The sequence below is a fragment of the Malaya genurostris genome, chromosome 2 (genome assembly GCF_030247185.1).
Source record: "Malaya genurostris strain Urasoe2022 chromosome 2, Malgen_1.1, whole genome shotgun sequence".
Lineage (NCBI taxonomy): Eukaryota > Metazoa > Arthropoda > Insecta > Diptera > Culicidae > Malaya > Malaya genurostris.
In genome coordinates this window covers 255,617,298-255,637,603 of record NC_080571.1, presented here as the reverse complement: position 1 = coordinate 255,637,603, position 20,306 = coordinate 255,617,298, and the positions used below count along the sequence as shown (strand labels likewise).

The 20,306-nt window shown below is 37.4% G+C and overlaps 1 protein-coding gene across 3 annotated transcripts in view; it reads left to right on the top strand.

Annotated features, from left to right (window-relative positions):
• The window catches only part of LOC131429581 (developmental protein eyes absent), a 71,198-nt gene that overhangs the window by 17,077 nt on the left and 33,815 nt on the right, over positions 1-20,306 (top strand). Inside the window, exons 1-2 of one of the 3 annotated variants that reach the window (XM_058593800.1) lie at positions 12,398-12,416; positions 17,940-18,223. In XM_058593800.1, coding sequence (XP_058449783.1) covers positions 18,198-18,223 — 26 coding nt within the window. In that variant the 5' untranslated portion in view covers positions 12,398-12,416; positions 17,940-18,197. Of the gene's footprint in view, positions 1-12,369; positions 12,417-13,066; positions 13,446-17,939; positions 18,224-20,306 lie in introns of those variants that run through there. The other 2 variants (XM_058593798.1, XM_058593799.1) reach the window with 2 other exon arrangements.

The following is a 20,306-nucleotide window of genomic DNA, read 5'->3' as shown; positions in this document are numbered from 1 at the left end:
TGAGAATAAATTATTGCTAAAAATATTGTTTTAAACTCACTCGTTCAAGACACTTTGATAAATTATTAACGTAATACACAAATTACCAACACAAGTAAACTTAGTTTACATTTGATCCTTAAATGAACCCTGGTTACAATTTCCCAGTACATATTGTGATTACAAATTAGTTCGGTCCGTTTTCAAAAGATGGCTCTGGCTGTTATAAACAGTAACATATGTTGCCGATAGTTTCAAGAAGTCATTAACATTCAGTTCATATTGCTTCGAGTTATTTTTTAAAGAAAACTTGTTTTTACTGAGTTAATTATTAGCGATTGTGTGTTAACTAAGCAGCATTAAGGGAATTTTTATTTTCTGTTTTAATTAAATGAGAAGTGCACGTAAAGCACATCAAGTGCTTCTGGATGTTCATGGTGATAATTCTTCAACTGATAAATCATGTAGGGAATGGTTTCGACGTTTCAGGAATGGAGATTTTAGCGTTTAAGACAGATCTCGCCCTGGACAACCAAACAAATTCGAAGACAAACAATTAGAGGCATTACTCGAAGAAGATCCGACTCAAACGCAAGAGGAGCTAAACGATTAAAATCCATGGGAATGATTCAAAAGCGAGGCTTGTCTTATGAACTGAAACCGAGAGAAATTGTAAGGCGGTTTTTTCACTCACGAGCAGCTGATTCAAAGGCAAAGGTTTTTGCCTTTCTCATAAAGAAAGGCTACACTGTGAAAACCGACTTTTGAGCCGAGGCCCGGAGGGACGAATGTTAGCTCGACGAACTAAGGAAATGTTTGCGTGTGTGACAAATCTTGTCACTTACTTTTCTCGGAGTTGGCTGAACCGGTAGGGTGCTTAGTGTAAAAGAGTCAATTTCAAGAATATTTTGTCAGTGAATTTCTCTAGTTTGCAGACCATGACAGTCTGTAATCAAATAAACCATTGATAGTTTCATAAATGATTTCCTGAATTTTATCCAAGTCCGACTACCGGTACATTTTTATCCAAAATTCAAATCGTAGTAGAGAATCGTAATAATATGTGTAGGTCATATTAATGTATAGTTCAATGAACCAAGAGTCTCCATGCCGATATCCAGCTTTCGTTTACGGAAGTACCGATAATAGTAATCAAATAGGATAAAATAGAGCTCACTTCACTTTCTCACATATGATTTAATACATTTCCACTTCCACTTAAATTCAAATGTAGTATCAATGTAATAGTTTTGAAAAGTATAAGTCCACAAAATTCTTTCCTTAACTTTTTAAATTGTAGTATTTTGGGGAATTTCTGCTGTAATATATAGGAGAAAATAAATATTTTCTTTTTTGCCTTTCTCATATACGAGGTCTGTTCAAAAAGTACCCGGAATTCTCATTTTTCTAAAAAAATATTTATTTATTCGTCTATATCTATATGGTCCCCTTCAAAGTAATCCCCCCTAGATATAATACACTTATGCCAGCGTTTTTTCCAGTCTTCGAAACACCCCTGATAGTCACTTTTTGTAATGCTCTGTAGCACTCTCAGCGATTCTGCCGTTATCTCTTCAATCGATGAAAAACGCTGTCCTTTCATGGGTCTCTTCAACTTTGGGAACAGGAAAAAATCACACGGAGCGATATCTGGTGAATAAGGAGGTTGGGGCATGATTAAAGTCTTGTAATGCGTTTGTTTTTTTGATCAAAATTCAGCAGTTTTGGAACGAATTTTGCTGCTACTCGTTTCATGCCCAAAACATTTGAAAAAATATGATGGCATGAGCCAACTGATATGCCAACTTCATCAGCAACTTCTCTGATAGTGAATCGGCGATCATCCATAATCATTTTTTCCACTTTTCCCACATTTTCATCGATTATTGAAGTGCTGGGTCGACCGGAGCGTTCGTCGTCTTCAACGTCTTCGCGGCCATCTTGGAAACCACTCTTATACCACTCGTAAACACTTGTTTTTTTCATAGCAGACTCACCGTAGGCTCTCTGTAACATTTCGCACACTTGGTTACACTTTATTTCATTTTTCACGCAAAATTTAATACAAATTCTTTGACTCTTCAATTCTTCCATTGTTTAAACTAACAAAAATCGCCGAGCTCAAAAAAACACGTCTACACCAGCCGCTACAAGACAGAATGTAAACAATGAATACAGCTGAAAATTTCACCATACATTAGGGACATAAGAACCAACACAATAAAAAAAAATTTGACCACCGGACTCTCCAGACGCGCGCAATGAAAAAATTCCGGGAACTTTTTGAACAGACCTCGTAGAAAGGTTATGCAATCACTGTAAAAACCGACTTTTGAACCGAGGCACGGAGGGCCGAGTGTCATATACCATTCGACTCAGTTCGTCGAGTACGCCAAATATATGTGTGTGTGTGTATGTGTGTGTATGTGCGTATGTGTGTATGTAACGTTTTTTTGCACTAACTTTTCTCGGATATGGCTAAACCGATTTTCACAAACTTAGATTCAAATGAAAGGTCTCGTGGTCCCATACAAAATTTCTCAATATTATTTGGTTCCGACTTCCGGTTCCGGAATTATGGGGTAAAATGTGCAAAAAATGTGAAAATAAGTGCACTAACTTTTCTCAGAGATGGCTGAACCGATTTTCACAAACTTAGATTCAAATGAAAGATCTTGAGGTCCCATACAAAATTCCTGAATATTATTTGAATCCGACTTCCGGTTCGGTAGTTATGGGGTAAAATGTCAAAAAAAGAAAATATGTGTTCTAACTTTGCTCATAGATGGCGCGACCGATTTTCACAAACTTAGGTTCAAATGAAAGGTCCTATGGTCTCATACGTAATTCCTGAATTTCATGCGGATCCGACTTCCGGATCCGGAAATATAGGGTAAAGTGTGTTAAAAATTGTATACCATCACTGAAAATGGGGTAAAGCCTTAAAAAAAATTCTAAATCGACCTCAAATCTTCTCCAAGTGATAGTTTTTATCAGTAGACGGTCAAACAAACCGATTTCGGTTATTCTTTTAAGAATCGAAGAAAATTATTTTGAAGAATACCACAGTATTGTATATGATAGTATGATTGATATGAGAAAGGCATCATTACACCACTAGGTGGATTAATACAGATTTTTCCTTTATAATTGTTACTGGAGATGTTAAATGAATATTCTTTGATAGCCCCAAGATGAACAAATACTACGCTATGCCCGGTCAATTGTAGCCATCGACCACATCATGAAAAATTTGTTATATACTATGAGCCATGATCGATATATGCGGAATACAAGCAAAGACATGATAAAGTTATTTTCCTGCATGACAACGCTCGGTCTCATATAGCAAAAGTCGTGCAAAAATATTTGGAAACCTTCAAATGGGACATTTTCCGCACCCGCCGTAATTTGTATTCTCAATTTATAGTAGAGATTCTGGTACCGATGTGGTGCAGATAGATTTTTGAAAAAAATGACCTGGCAACTCTACTCTCGATGGTAGTGGTAATTAGCAATATTTCATCAAAACTGTACAGTACTTCTGTGTACTATGATGAAAGGCATGTTAAGGATTCTACCATGTAGAGTTTCAAGTTCATAGATTCATCTAAAGAGAACACTTTTGTCAGCAGTTGCAAATGATTCGTCAAATAAGAATTTTTAGCGTATTCACTTGCATCCCTATCCAAGAAAAAAAACCGCGAGTCTTCGCTTCGGATCAATAGTCAGCTGTTCAAAATATTTATGATACTAGACAAACGCACTGTTGTTTCGTTCGTTATATTTTGAAAACATTTTGGCACCTGATGATATTAACTCAAAGAGTGTAAACAATACACATTGAACTACATCTATGCAAAATTTCAATTAATTTAAGAGCAATTTTTCTATAAGATACTTCTTTCATAGTTTTGTTTTGTACACGCGTTCGGACAAGTGCGCATCCCTAATCGACCCAATGTGCCGGGTTCCCTGTCTGGTGGCGGGAAGTCTCCTCCGATTTTCATCGCGCTTCTTTTTACGATGTTGGATGCTGGTTGGTGGTTATCCCCGATCGATGTCCCCGCTCTCCCGTACTCCCGTCTATTCAATCACCTCCAATATTTATGGCTATTTTTCATTTTTTTTCGTCTCGTTCGGTCATTTCTCATTCCATCCGAATATACCTTTCTCCGTAGCATTCGGACCGGAGAAACAGACGTGTGAGGATGTACGTTCAAAACGATATTCTTTTTGTTTTGTTTTCTTATATCCACCGAGCTTCCTCCAAGCATCATTCATCGGGGTTCATTTTTCAAACCTCCAAGAGCTGGATTTAAATTATTCCGTGTTAATGTACTGTCCTTTTGTTTATTAATTTAATTTAATTTCCCTTCCGACACGATGGGTGCTGGGGATGCAACTTTGATGCTGCTGGTGATGGTGGTGGAGGTTCTGCCCTGCTCCGGTCGTAATTTTGCCGTTACGGAGTTTTGTTGACCGCGCTCGCGGTGGTCACATGAACGGAGAAATTGATGGCCGAGTCGATGGAGTTGCTGTTGGTGTATCATAACCGTACGTGCAATTCAATTAGTGAGTTTGACGGTTCGTAGTTATCGGTTTTTATACAATTACAAGCGAATTTTATTGCTATTAGAAGTGTGAAAGGTTTTCGGATTAATTTGCTTTAGGAATTTGCATTCAAAAATGAATGGTATGATTCGAAAATTGATCCAAAATATTTTGTTCCGATTATAGAGTTTTTTTTTTGTTCCGATGACAGAGCTGGTCATTGGCCTCTCAGACGAGAAAAACTGACACTATGTTCCGGATTGAGAACCGAACCCAGGCAAGTTGAGTGAAAAACATCGACGTTAGAGATGGTATTTCAACCGAAACCCGACTCGTACCCGACGGGTTTTTGGTCGAGTACGATTAAAAAAATTTATTTTCAATCGAGTACGGGTCGGGTTCGGGTAAAAAAATTTACTTTTTTTTCCTGATCAATTACCCGACCATTTGTACTTCACATAAATATGTTTACACGTAGACGAGAATTTTTTTATTGCAAAACAGTTCTTCCGAAAAATAAACAATTTGATTCAAGGGGTTTTTACATTCGCGCCTAGGACTAGACCTGACAACTGGCATATTTTTCCAAAAAAAACATTTCCTTTCTTCATTTAAAAACAAAAACCGATCAATCATAGTTACGTGAAAAGTTATGTGAATATTTTCCACCCTAATTTTTTGTAACATATTTAATAAGACACTGCCTTAGCTCTAAGATGTTGCGGTCAAACCCTACTTTTCACGTAGATTTTAATGGACTTTCAGACCCTACTTTTCATGTAGGCTGTTTAATGCACAATCCAGTAAAAAATATTTGATTCATATATAAAATGTAGTGTAGTACTCATATCACATTCAGATACCAGAAAACTGTTATTTTAAATATTGGTTGGAGATTTTCTAAATTTTCATCTAAATCATAAGGATTCTAACCATAAAAACATGAACATGTATTTCAGAAAATCTGCATAGAAGATCTTCTTATTCTTCACTTCTGGGTGGTGTCGCCTCACTTGAAATGACACCGCTTGATGGCACAGCAAGTTGGGCTATATTGACAGTTAATTTTCGTTTTTTTTTCACTGGACTACAAGTGAAAATCTCGATGCGTGACAACGTGGAATCGCAAAAGTACCGGTGAAAATCTTTTCTTGCGAAATACTCAAATTTTCACCGTGTTCACTCGTTGAGGGTTCCACCGGAGGTGGCACAGAAGTTCAATGGCTGTAAAAACCACCAGCTACAGTTAACATCGTGGGTGTGGCTTACAAAACGGGCATATTTGACAGATTAATTTAAATCAAAATCATAGCCCATTTTGCTTTGTAGTAAAAAATTCTAACCAAACAAAAATTCTTTCGCATAATCAAACTACTTACACTTGAAGGACTCACTGTTCACCATTTTCAAAATTGAATTTTTAACACCGGGAATACACGTACATTATTTGATGTTTGGTCAATTCACGTAAATAAACTGATGATACTCTATTCATTTTAGGGGATGTTCGCATAACATTCATTTTCGTCATGTATAATATTCAATTTGACATTTGAAACCATTTTACGTAATTTTTCAAGTGATTCGAATGTAAATTTTTATTTGTGTGTCAAGATAATGAGCACGATTACTTGTGGTTCTAAAGAATTTTATCAAAAGTCGCATTATTTCGTAAAAACCATACCTACCCAAAATTGAATACAACGGGTATTACGACATTTTGGGTGAATATGCTTCTCGAAAATTTGAGTAGATATTACTCCCTTTTGTTAACATTTGTAAATGAGTATAAAGTACCGAAGACATTGGATATCTATTCATGCTTCACAGTGTATTTACATGTTTAAATGTAAAGAAGCATTTTAATGTATTCTACTTACCAACTAGAGCCTGATGCGGCTCGCTAACTAAAACACTTTATTTTCTCCATCCTGAATTTTGGTTTTTACTACTCATTCGGGTCGGGTACGGGTACAGGTAATTTTTAATCGGGTACAGGTAAATTTGTTTATGTTTGATCGGGAACGGGTAATTTTTTTTATTATTGATCGGGTACGGGTAAATTTTTTTCCTGATCACTCGGGTACGGGTCGGATTCGGGTATAAGAAATTCTATACCCGATCATCTCTAATCGACGTATCCATCACATTATACTTGTACCCGAATCAACAATATTCTTTGTAGTTACATGTGAAATCTCGCCAATAAAATATTAGCAATTTTTCATACAACTTCTTTAATTTTACAGAGAATTTTTCAATCACAGATAGTTTCATGAATGCACAATTAGTTTTGATTTTGACATGTAGCATGTACTCTAACATACAAAAAGATTAAAATTTCATACGTGAAAAACGGATTGAATGAAAAAAAGAAGAAGCGGGATTTTCTCCTACCCGGGGAAATTATTTGACCAATTGAACTACTTCGGCCAATGTTGATTCACGATTTTCTGCTGTTGGGACTCTCAAAATATATCCATCTCTTATCTCCCGACCCGATCTGATGCATGCCGTGAAAGCAAAACTTCGTTCATTCAGCTCATGAGGACTCTATTTTTCAACCTTCTGAATCTCACCCATGACGTGTAGCCGATCATAAATGGCTTGTCGTTTAACGTTTAACCTCTCTGCTTTTGTTTTTGAGTTTGGGTACGGTCTACGTTCAACAATCTTTGTAATTAGGTGTGGTCAAAAATATTTTATGTTGACCTGTGCGTTCTTCGTCTTTTACACTGAATTCCCCACTTTTAAATCGTTTAAACCAACATGTCACGACCCCGTAAGCTTTAACAAGAATTCGATGGAATTCGGTAACACAACTTTCTCAATAAAATGCAATGAATCACCACTTCCGTAAATGTTCTTTACTTGACAAGAATTTCGACAAGCTCAGACCACTGAACGTATATGACACTAATTCGCGATTGATAAAACATGTTTCGACGGTGAACTAATTCGTCTTTACACAGACATCTATTGAAAAAAATCCGCACTATTTCTTGGCACACCTGGTAAGAAAGCAACCCAATTATGCAGAACTTCGTACATTTTCAGACTTTGCACAACCGGTATGGGGTTCAATTCTTAGCCTCGCTCCTGTCTCATCATTCCGTCAAAGTTGAATTGACAGATCATTTTCTAAGGATACGAGAAAGTTGCGAGTCTCTGATTAGGTTTTTTACTGATTATCTTTTCTGTCATTTCATTCATAGGTCTTTTCCCAATCTAATTTTCGTTGGATACAGAATAATATTCAAACTAAGTTCGTGACGGCTATGTTGTAATTGAAACTCCATGTATTTTCGTACTTTTCGGCCTCAGATGCTATTTGATTTTGAACATCAGCTAATGAAAAAAAACTCAACCACCAGGAAGCTCTTAAATCTTTCACGCATAACGCAGTGATTCCGAACAACAACCGACAAAAAAACAAATTCCAGTCTGTCCAAGGGAAACCGTTCGGTCGTACAGGAATCTCCCGTTCCCGGCGACTGTCATTCTCGAGTTCGGTATCATGTGGGACCGAATCCTCCAGAGAGCGATCGTTATCGCACATTTGGAAGCATTTAAACAATTTGTTCCCGTTTAGCGATTTTTACGAGCTGCTCTCCGATAGCGTCATTCGTCGAGTCGACAGATTTTTGAGGCGGGGGTGACTGCCAGTGGGAAAGGTTCTATTGCTTCCCACTTTAAAGTGCTGGTGAAGGTGGATTTATGGATAGTGGTTTGTTGAAACCGGTGAGACAGTCGAGTTGATAAATCACGACCAGTAAAGACAAGTCGTAAATTGTGGTAGTCTTTATTGTGACATTACAGGTTTAGCGGATGAATGCATTCGAAGGGACATTATTTTTTCTCACGGATCAGCGGAAGTATCCCAGCAGCAGCACAGAAGTGGCGCACAAATAGAAATGTACAGAATCTACAAGAGCGAATTCTCCTCCGCCTGCCGTCTCCGCGGGCAGTATTTTTTATGATCGCGATGCTAACCAGTGCAACAAATTATGGTTCCGATAAAATCGATAAATGTGAAAATTTATGAGTTGACACCACCGTCGATTATGGTTCGCTTTGACTGCGTGTCTTATTAGCATATCTCAGCGGTTTTACGGCCATGGAGGTTTGCTGGAACGCAGGGAAGGAACCACCAAAAAATCCGTGGAGATATGCAGATAAGATCAGCACCTTATTGTTGCTGCTCCGAGCATTCACTCGTCCGCTAGCACGAGTGGTTTCAGAATGGGTGAAAACAAAAACGAGAAAGATAATGAAATATAAATTAAAAAATAATATAAAATTAATTATGTTTGTAAATTATGCTGCCGTTGTTGTGGCAGAGGATTTATCTTCACTCCTGGGTGGAACGTGTTGGAATGGAAAACATTCCCACTCCGTCGCGTTGTCTCTTTCCCTCTTCTATCGCTAGTGTATGCACATGTCAAACGAAGAGACTGACTTTCGTCAACATCAACCGTCAAATTCCGGGAAAATCATTTAGCCAATATTTCAGTTGACCGGGGCCACTTTTCAAGTAGATTTATTAGATGACGGAGTAGATCAGGAGAAAATCTGGGTACGAAGTTTCTTTTTTGTTCTTTAACTCGGTTTCATCCTAGCCAGACTGGAAGGCACATGTGGTTCGACTCGGAAACAATGACATAAAAAAGTGCATTACCAAAATGTTAACCAAATCGGTGCAGAAGGAACAACGCACGAATACAACATGTTGAAAAGAGGAATACATGCGTGGTCCGTTGCCTGGTTGTCGTTCCCTGCGACTCGGTATGACGGTCTTCTAACATGCCACATGCCTCGCCAGTCGAGGTGGGCACGAGATTTCGGATTTGGCAAAAAGTGTAAAATTTGTTCTTTCGTGGCGTAAATATGCCTCCCGAAGGCATGTGAAATATTGAACTTTGCTGGTTATAAATGATTATGTTGGTAATATTTTTCGGGCTACATGCGAAATCGGTAAAACGGTTAACACCGTAGAACATGAACAAATTCTCGACGTTTTGTGCTTTCGCGGAGGTTCTACTCGTTCGACGTGTGAGGTGAGGATATGTTCGCAGGATCTTATGGATTAGTGTGACACATTTGGGTGTTATCCGGGTCGAATTTCGCGAAGTATTGAAATCAGAATGATAAATTGGTTTTACCATACGCTTCTACAACCTCAAGCATCTGATTAGTTTTATCAAACTAATTTAATGTTTGTATAATAATTTCTCAGTATATTTCTAACTTCAGAATGATGGCAATAGTTTGTAAATATTTTGGTCAGTACGAATGTATACCAATATGCAATAGCGAGACTTTAACATCTCGTCGTTGCATGTATCCTGATATGCACCGACGAGACGTCAAGAGGAGTGCAAACAGTATCTTTTCGAAAAAATTGAGTTTAAAACTTTTTGACCCTCGAAGCGATCATTGTAAACTGGAGATCGTTTATTAGAACAGACTTATTTTCAGTGCGGAATAATTATAGTATTACAATTGTTTTTTGAAACAGCTGATACTGAGCGTTTAAAAAACAGCATAACCTCAGGTGTAGAAGACCACTCGAGTATTGAAACTTCTCTGCTAGTCTCTTCATTAGGTCCAATTATGATTGCAATATTTTCAACGCATTATTAAATATAAAAGGATTCTATAGGGTTGCAAAGCATTTCCTTCGCACCAATACCGACCAAGAAACGAAGTTAGCGAAATAAATTAGAGAAATCTAATTTCATAAGATGTTTATGTAAGTTTCTGAATGTTATATGAAACCTTACCGATCAAACAAAAGTACGTTTTTGAAATTTTGTTTCGTTTTCTAGATGGGAAGAAACCACATCTTAGAAACAAATTGTTCGTTCAGGATATAAATTAATTCAATGGAATGCAGAATGCTTGTAGGTCTATCCATCTCTATCCTTGAAGCTTATCTATCGGTTAACTATCAAAGGTCAAGACGCCAAGCAATACTAAACATTTATGTTAATAGTATTCATTGGAAGTAATTGTAGCGAACTGTGTTGTAATTTTGATATTTTGCATCGTTTTGAACCGACAATATTACAGTGTAGGTAACTGAAAATACCGTATTTTGATAAAAATAACAACTGTTGATATAATTATGTTAAAATTTTGTTGTGTTCATCTGATTGGGAAAGAATATCCATTGATTCTCATTTTTCAAGATTGACGCAAAAGTTACTCCAATTTCAAGAACCCAGTAGATAAAATCAAGTTTATCGAAAACTTTTCTGAAATATCCGTGCAGTTTTGTGAAATAAATTCAATGTGTAGTACAGACAGCTAACTTTATTTTTTGAATCAACTCACAATTTTTACGTCGGTCAATTAGTCCCTGATTTGACAGAAAGATAGCACCACTAAATGAAATCCCTCTAGCGTTCAATAAAGACATCTGTCAAAATTTCATGACATTCGGTTCATTAGTGTGGTTTACACGCTTGACCTGTACACTTATATGAGGCAGAAGCAGTGTCACGAAAATATCAAATTATCAAATATCATCGATGAAAAAAAAATCATGCTCGATTTTAGGCATCGATTATCACAATCCTTGAAATCAACGATGATTGTGATCACCCGAAGAGAGTATGGCAGGGTTTGGATGAACGAAGCAGTGAAAATGAGTGTACATGCTTCACGGCGTATGATATTCATGAATATATCTGCTTTATGAACTATGTCGCTTTTGAGGAAGCGTGAGCGCATTCTAAAAATGGTTATCCATGCACGAGAATGGAAGAGAGCCAAAAATGTCCGCCCATATCACTGTTGCTTCTTCTCTCGGTAAGAAAGAATATCATAGCAAGCAACTATGTTCACTGGACTAGATAGAGCTGAAGATTAAATATTCAGTTTTCGCTGACAGATTGATGACCGACTTTTAACTGTCAGATGTTATTGGAATTAATTAATGGGGACATGTGTATTTTACAGCTCTCAAGAAGTCATAGCAAAAAAAATTATGCTGAATATTGATTATTTTTTATCCAGATGGTTGATTCACTCTCATGCATTATTTCTAACAAACCCAATTAAAAGCTATTTGGTAGGAATATTATTTATAGAAGTAACAGGACAGCAGGAGTTAGTTTCTCTCTAGCAGCCAGCATATGAAAAGCTTGTTTGTTCGTAGTATTTGCTGAAATCGTCAGATCACCATCGTTAATCCTGCGCTCCTGTTATTTATGTTTATAATATTCAAGTGTAACTAAGCATTCTAACCATCTACTAACTTGGTCCGAATTAAATAAGTGATATGCAACAGTTTTGTTGGCATAAAGTGATTATTAACAGCAGTTAGCGATCGAAGTTCGCAGAAACATCCATCAGTCATCAGTCTATTGGCGAAAACTGAATATTTAAACTTCAACACTATCCAGCTTCGTGAAGATAGTTGCCTGCTATGAATTATTTTGTGAGAGATACGACGCTTCATAAAGACTCTAACAGCAGCACACTGTACCATCTGTGTATATGTGGAATATAATTGCTTCCACAAGTTTTTTGTTTTGTGTTGTTCTTTTTGGCTGGCAAGGCATATATTGAATATTCCAAACCCTGGAATATCACCATAGTGATGTTCCATAAACTCAAACGTGATAATGAATTTGGTTCCTAACCCAGATTATCAGAATAAAGTTGTATTATATAACCAACAAAAAACTGAATCTTGTTTTCAACATGATCTCTAATAATAAGTGAAAGAACGTAATCGTGAAATTAATATAATCTCTAAATGATTCAAAATTCATCTGTAATCTGTAACGCTCATCACACTCATTCTGATTTCTTTTTGTTTCTTTTCAGGGTAAAAGATCACGTACAGAAGGACCAGATCTAACGGATAGGAGTCGGTAAGTGCAATCCGTTTGTCGATGATGATAAAACCGATCCGAGAAATATTTCGAATATTCTACCTTGAAAATACACGGAAAAAGAGCTTACGTTTTATGGAATTCTCCGTCTCTAATCATAAACAAGACAATAAGGAACCGTATTCCCTCAGCTCGGTTCCCACACTAGGCTGCTGCTGGTGGATGGCCAACGTGCCAAAATCTCACCTTCGATCAAGCGATGACTACCGAGCGAGTGTGCCAGATGCCGCAGGTCGAATCAGCCAGCACCGATCGGCAGCGTGGCATTTCAGTATCGATAACCGGCTGCCGTTGAGCATGATTATCACTTTAATCGGTGGACAGGCGTTTATCTAAATATTTTAGGTAATTTAAAATTTGTTGAATCGATAAAACAAACGAACATCTCGACGTCCCTGCCAGCCTGTAGGCGAACGACGAGGAAAGTTCGATGTTGTCCAATCGTCACCCTGGGCTTATCTGCATATTGATGATCGTTTTCTCATCACGGCTCGTCTTCATCGCCAACCGGGTAGCCGCGGACAGCCTCACGGAGACATTGGTGTTTGTTTTGTCCAGGCATTAATTCATCCAATTTTTTCTTGTTTCCCTAATTCCGTCCTGCTGCGGTTGTCACCCGGGGGAGTTTTGAGCTATAAATTCAGCTATATTTTATTCATAGAACATTTTTCCCTCGGACTGTCCGGCAGACGGCCTTCGGAGGCCCCATAGAGTGCCAGAAACAAATGGTTCCACTTTTCCCAGGCCTTCACAGCGCGTAGCAGATCTGAGTGATGGCTACGATGGGCTCATAAATAAGCTGTCGTCCGAAATCAGCTGAAAACTGTTTCCCTCTGACAAATATGCGATTCCTCGCCACCACGCGCCGTGGATGGGGACGCGAAAATAAAACGCAAGAAAGTGCCATCCGTATGCAAATTGTTTCGAGCGATCATTCCGGACCTGCATCTCCAAAGTTGGTGGATGAGGCAGCAGGCAGATGGAAGAATTAATTTTTCCCTACTTACGGTATGTATTGAAATTCATGCTTGTAGAGTGTCATTTTGCAGACGTTTACGTATAAATTAGCATTGGAATTCTGCCGTAAACATGAAATGACGTGTGCGAAGAGGGATATTTTATGTGGTGGAAGTAGTAGCAATGTTGGTTGATGTTTAGGCATCCCTTGCTAAAGTACTGATAAATGCAATTATTTTTATTCGACAACAAACCTTAATTTCCGATAATTTAATTCTGTACACTCTCTTTCCACTCTTTCTTCAAATTCTCGTCTGCTTTGAAGGCTTTCCTTGTTTCCGAAGCCTTTCCTTCATAATAAATTTTTAATGCGAGCTCTTCTTGCTTCGAAGCCATCTCTATAACCACTAGTTTTTTCCCAAAATTTATTCGATTCCAACTTATCCAATAGAAAGTTATACACAACGAAAGTGTAGCATTTTTTCCGAGTACAGTCTTTAGTCATCAATATTGCGAAAGAAAACGAATATTAGTTTGTGTTATACGTTTTAGTTAATCACCAGTGGACTAAGCATCTACCGAAATCATTGAAAATTATGTTCCTCAGCCGTATTGCAATGAAATACCCACATACTCGAGAGAAATATATTAATAGGTGAAAGTGTTATAAAGCCCCTGCTGACCAAAACGCCCCCCTTCTTTTTTTTAAGTATTCAAGCCATTTCTACACAAAAGTTTTATAACTAACAATATCTTTTCCTAAGATCTTTCTGCTATGAAAGTTTGGCGGTTGTCGTTTGCAGGATATTATGAAAAAAACTAAAAATCAGGCAGCTTTTCAAGGTAAGGTTTTACTTCGACTAAACAAGCATTTTAACCGTGTAAAACGTCTAATGGTCAGTTACTACTCAGAAATTAACTTTTAGCAGTGCTGTTTTCACTATTTACTGTATAAAAATCTAGAGAAACAAAGACATATCTTTGATATACTAATTTTCTCATAACAGTCACTCTTAAAATATTGTTTTAAAGATTATAACGGTTAGTAAAACAAAGAGTAGCATTGGGAGAATCAAAAATGTTGGTTTTTAATTGTAATTAATTAATTATGCAATTGATTTCTGATGCAAAGAATATCTTCTTTATCTACTTTTCTTCTATACCGACATTTCAAGGGGCATATTGCAAAATTGTTGTGGGGCATACCACTGATTTGTTGTGAGACATATTATACGGTTGCAGGGGCATTATGCCAACGGCAAGCGAATAAACTGAGAATGTGGTCGTTTTGCAAAATGTGTCTGTATCAATCAATTTTCATCACTTCTACCGAAATCATTGAAAGTTTTTTTCCTCAGACGTATTGAAAAGAAATACATGCATTCTTGAAGAAAATATATCAGTACATTTAGGAATATCTCAATGTTTATTTAAGGGGGGCATATTATAACACTTTACCCTACATACAGAAAAATCTCAATGCATAATTGCATAATCAACTAATAGCAATCTGGAAGCAACATTTCCGATCCTCTCAATGATACATTTCGTTATAAATCTGGAAAACAATATTATAAATCGAAGCAAACTATTGAATCGTGGGTGTGGCATAATGTCCGTAAAGGGACTCTTTTGAGAAAATTAGTATATCAATGAAATGGCTTTGTTTCTTTGCATATTTATACCGTAAATGAAGATATTAGCACTGCTAAAATTTCGTTACTAAGTTGCAACCGATGGTTAGACGTTTGATACGGATGAAATGCTTATTTAGTCGAAACAAAACCATACATCGAAAAGCTGCGTAAAAAACCGCGTAACTTCGGAAATCCGCGTAAAAAAACCTTCAAACTAAAGAAGAAAAAAATTTTTGATGCCAAATATCTTAGAAATGCATAAAACGTCCAGATCTGGTGCAACCTCATTTGGAGATTTCCAAAATCGAAAAATTTTTTTATGCCGAAAAAAACCGCGTAACTTCGGAAATCCGCGTAAAAAAATCGCATTAAAAAACGCGTACAAAGAGACCCCAGTGTATCTGCATATTTTGCACCGTTATTTTCATTGAATTTCGTCACGCACGTTCAAAACCTAAATAGATATTTGTTGTTTGGACACGTTCACTCGTTTTTCATCAATGTGTAACCATAAAAATCTGGATATCAGGAAACCCTGGCTACTGGACTGTATGGCCCAGGTTGACGGTTCAATGCATATACAGATCGAAAAAATCTTGTGATTTTACTTCTTATAAGATACACATAAATCGAGTGTCGTAACAAAAGATCGATAACAACAGCGCGACTTCAACCAAGAAACATTTGATCACAAAGCACGTCAGTTAATCGACTGAGCCACAGAAGCACATATCTGCATGAAGAATAATTGATACATATTAATCCATACAGCGGCACTCGGTAGCCGAGTGCAAATTGCACTTGGATGTAATATTTTACACCATTTGACAAGACAAATTTTATCGTTTGCACCTGTAAAGTTAGGTACAAGCCAGTTGTCGTATGTTCGAGCCCCGATTTGGAAGGATTTTTAGTATCAGTAGAATCGTTGTACTAGCCCTGCAATTCTGAACGCTAAGAATCGGTAGCGAAGACTGTTGAAACAGAAAAGTCAAAATCAACAAAGAAAATATAATGGAAATAATTAATGGACAACAATTCTATATCTGGTACGATCATCATTATGCTACAGAAAACTGTAAAATGAACAGATTCCGAAAATATTTCCCGTTCGGCAAGTAATCTGTAGCGGTAGACCCATATGTGGCAATATGCTAATCTTCTCTATATCGTTTCAATTGTAGTATACGTCTAGGCGAAGCTAGGTTGAAAATATGACACTAATAGTTGAAATAGTCATGAAAAAGGAAAAATAAGTGAACTCTGATCTTCAAAAGAGGCTACTACCGTTTCAAAGCAGTATGGATTTGAGTGTCTCTTATTATTATTCAAATTTGATCGCTAGAACGAATTTAGAGTTCTTGTTGAATTTAAAATGGTTAACCGAAGTGCTGAGAAACGAGATGCAGATGAGCTGTAATCGCTGATAAGTTCGAATAAGGAAGTTTCGTAAAATGTAGTTTTGGAAAATGGTCTTACACTGTGTGATATACAAATGTCTTTTCGGTTTATTTCTGAGCCAATCAAATTCTAATTTTGAGTTGATTTCGGTGCCCCGTTTCCTACTGAAATTCATATCACCAACACGAAAATCCTGACTGTAAACAAATTATCTGCCTATCTTTGTTTTCAAATCTAGGTACCCTTATTGTCGTCACTCGCTTCTGCTTCAGTTCGGTTCGTCCTGCCGGCAGCAATCACATGCTGACAGCACAGCATGACGATCCCACAAAGTGATTACAATGAGAGCGTTATACGTAGATATACGGGATAAATAAATTCTCATATTACACCTACAGTACAGTAAGCACAATAGTACCCTGCTGGTATCACCGGTTCGGAAAAACCGTGTCAGCAGATCAGTCGTCGGTACCATATTGGCCAGCCACATTGCATTCTCCGACAGCAGGAGTGGCGAAAGATAGAAATTCAGACAGTATTATCTATCGCACCTGCTGCCAACATTGCCGAATGTTGGCTGTTATATTTTTCAGAATGTTTGAAAACATTTCCAATGCAGAACAACTGCATGGTTCGCTTTGCTATTATACCGAGTCCAAGACAACCAATCAAACATTTAACAGTCAGTTTGCTAACCAAGAGAATCGAATATGTACTGAAATCGTTAAGGGATCAACAAAAAAAATTTATTCCGAATTAATTATAAAACAAATTTGCCTTGACACAATTATATTTAGAATTTTTTCAAATCAAATTTACACTTAAAAACATAAATCGTTTTAAAACAAACACAATGCCATCACACAGCAGTTTTTCCCCCGAGAGAAACAAATGAACGGAAGCATAAATGACGATTTAATTCTTGTGTAACTCTAGTAATATTACCGCATCACCATCAAAAACAATAGCATAAAAATAGCGGATATCAAATGAAATTCCTGCTCGTTGGCGTCCTCCTATAACAATCACCATAAATTAACGATTTTCAAGAGCATAAACAAATGCATTCCTAGGAAAGGTTTCCTCCTGCTGGGCAAGTAACAAAAAAGCAACTTCCGAGTACCATTCGCCGCATATTTTTTTTCCAAGCTAGCAATCGGTGAAGTGTTTTTTCCTTCTTTTCTCGGGGCGAACGGCGTTTGTTACCGACCGCGTTATAAAACTTGATACTTTTCACGCAGAAGCATTCGCCAGAGCTCGGGGGAAAATCAGATCGTACGCTTCTTCTACTTGTTTCGTATTTTTTTTTTGTTTTTGATATTCTTTTTTTAACTTATCGCACAAAGAGCTGTTGCATAACCGAGAACGTCCCGACGTCAATGCCGTTCATGCTCGGTGCACCACCCTTGGTCACCCTGGACGCAGCCGTCGCCGCCACAGCCGAGTCCGGATGGTCGCTAATTATTATGTGTTCATCACGCGTTATGATGACTCCTTTCTTTTTCAGCGGCAAATAATAACGATCATCATGATGCCTGATGTAGCGGCTGCTGTAAATACAAAAAAAATGTGAACCTCTTTACTAGGCACATCCATCGGAGCGGAGAATATATGTCACATCACAAAACGACTGTCAGACTGCTATATATAGCCCAGCGTATAGTAAGTCATAGGTCTTTATGGTAATAATATGCAACCGGGTTGGATTTTTCGGGTCTGCGCCGTCGGCTGTACTGACTGACTGGGACTGGATGCTGCCTGGCAAATGAAAAGATCAAACGAATTAACTAGGTACGTTATACTGCTCAAAATGACGAATGAAAGTTGTTGCAAGTAATTCATGGGGTCGCACAGTGCTACAAATTAGACAACGTATGATTTGAATGATGCTCGTAATTTGTGAGCAACACTGGTTAGACTAGTCACGTAGTGGGCTAAGCTACTTTGTTAGTTTCCAGCACTTTCTTACAGGATGAAAAATCTTTTCAATTGAAAAATTACATGACCATTCAAATAAAATGAAATGAATGTTCAGTTTGTTGAACAACCGATTAATTTTAATGTGAAAAATATTCAATTAGGGTTGTACCGAAAATTAGCTCATTAGTAGAGTAGATCTTTCGATCTTAATTATTGTAAGACTAATAGTTGACTTCATCCAAAATGATTACCATTACCACCGGGGCTGTCGCCATTTCTAATTGACGGATATCCGTATTGACAGGTTTGTTTCACTTGATTAGTTGACCGTGAGTTTCCTGTGATTGATCGAAAATCAGTTGAAATTGCATGTTGAACCAAATGCATGATACTTGAGAGTAATAGATCATTCTCATCGTGCAATCTAAACTGACTTATAGCATGCAATAATCAATAACACAGATGACCACGCCCATCCAAGTCACCGTGGAAAGGGAAGGAATGTTTGTTCAACACTTGTGACCGAGGAATTCTCTGCATCACCAGAAGTGTCATAAGAAAGAAGTGAAGTTAGTGCGGCGGGGAAATGAAAAAACTTACAATTTTTGTTTCTCAATCTCTAGGCAGCCGATTACCGAGAGAGAGAAATATGCGGTTATTTTAATTGAAGGTCAATCAGTCCTAAACTGAAGAGCTATGATGATGATACAATAAGACGAAAATTAGCTTATTTCAATTTGATTATATTCTCATTTTATTATGCTCTTTAGCTACTCTCATCCTAATAGTTCCAAGACCAATTTTGACCTTGTCCTAATCTTCTATCTCATATCTGTTTATTATAGTAGTTCAAATAATTCAAGCAGAAATGTCTGAAACAACCAAGACGTCTGAATTAAGAAGAATACAGACTTGGCCATTCGAAGGATCAATTTTGTTACTGACCAGTCGTTATATTCGGAAAAGAGACATAGGACGCGGACTACTTAGGCTCACCACAATCATGCCGGTTAGTGAAAGAAGTATGTGAAATGAAGAAAACTACAGAGAACTAAAGAAGCAAAATATTTTGTTCTAATTTAGACTATTTTCAAAAGCTCAAAATATAAAAAAATAAAAACACTTTGTTGAAGGAAGTGATGGTTGTGAAAGTGTGTTCTTTTGAGTTGATCAATGTTTAAAGTCAATTTGTGATTTCTGTGAAAAAAGTAAACTGATGATCACGCTGAATCCGTCGGAACAATCAGTAATCAGAAGGAACAATGTCAGGAGAATACGGCGGACGCGGAAAAATTACCCACTTGAGGGTTAAGTTTAAGTTGTCACGCAGGAGATTAACTCTTTCATGTCTTTTCTTGAATGCCGGCCGTTTTTCTTGTAATGTTGCATCAATTGCAGCTTATACCATCACCCGTAACAGTATCACTTGGTTGTAACAGCTCATCTTACACATCTTTTTGGTCCCACCAGACGAACTACATAACCTTCGAACCATGAATATTCGGCTTTGATGTTGATGTTAAGGTCGATGAAAACGATTGACCGGGCATAGCGTAGTATTCTTTCTTCTTAGGGGTTATCATAGAATATCCATTTTTCATCCCCAGTAGCATTTCGAAGTGGAAACCCTTTTTCTTTGTTGCCTTTGAAACAGTTGCTCGCAAATGAATAATTGCTTTTCAATGTCTGTTGGTTTCAGTTCATAAGACACCCAACTGCCTTGCTTTTGAATCATTCCCATGGATTTTAATCGGACAGGAACTGCTTATTAAGTCACTTCCAATATCTATGCAAGTTCCTTTTGCATTTGACTCGGATCGTCATCACGTAAGGCCTCCTACTTTTTGTCTTCGAATTTTTTGTTGTTGTCCAGAGCGACGCCTGTCTTCACCGCTGAAATCACCATTACTTCCTGAAGCGTCGAAACCCTTCCATACATGAGATATCAGTAGGA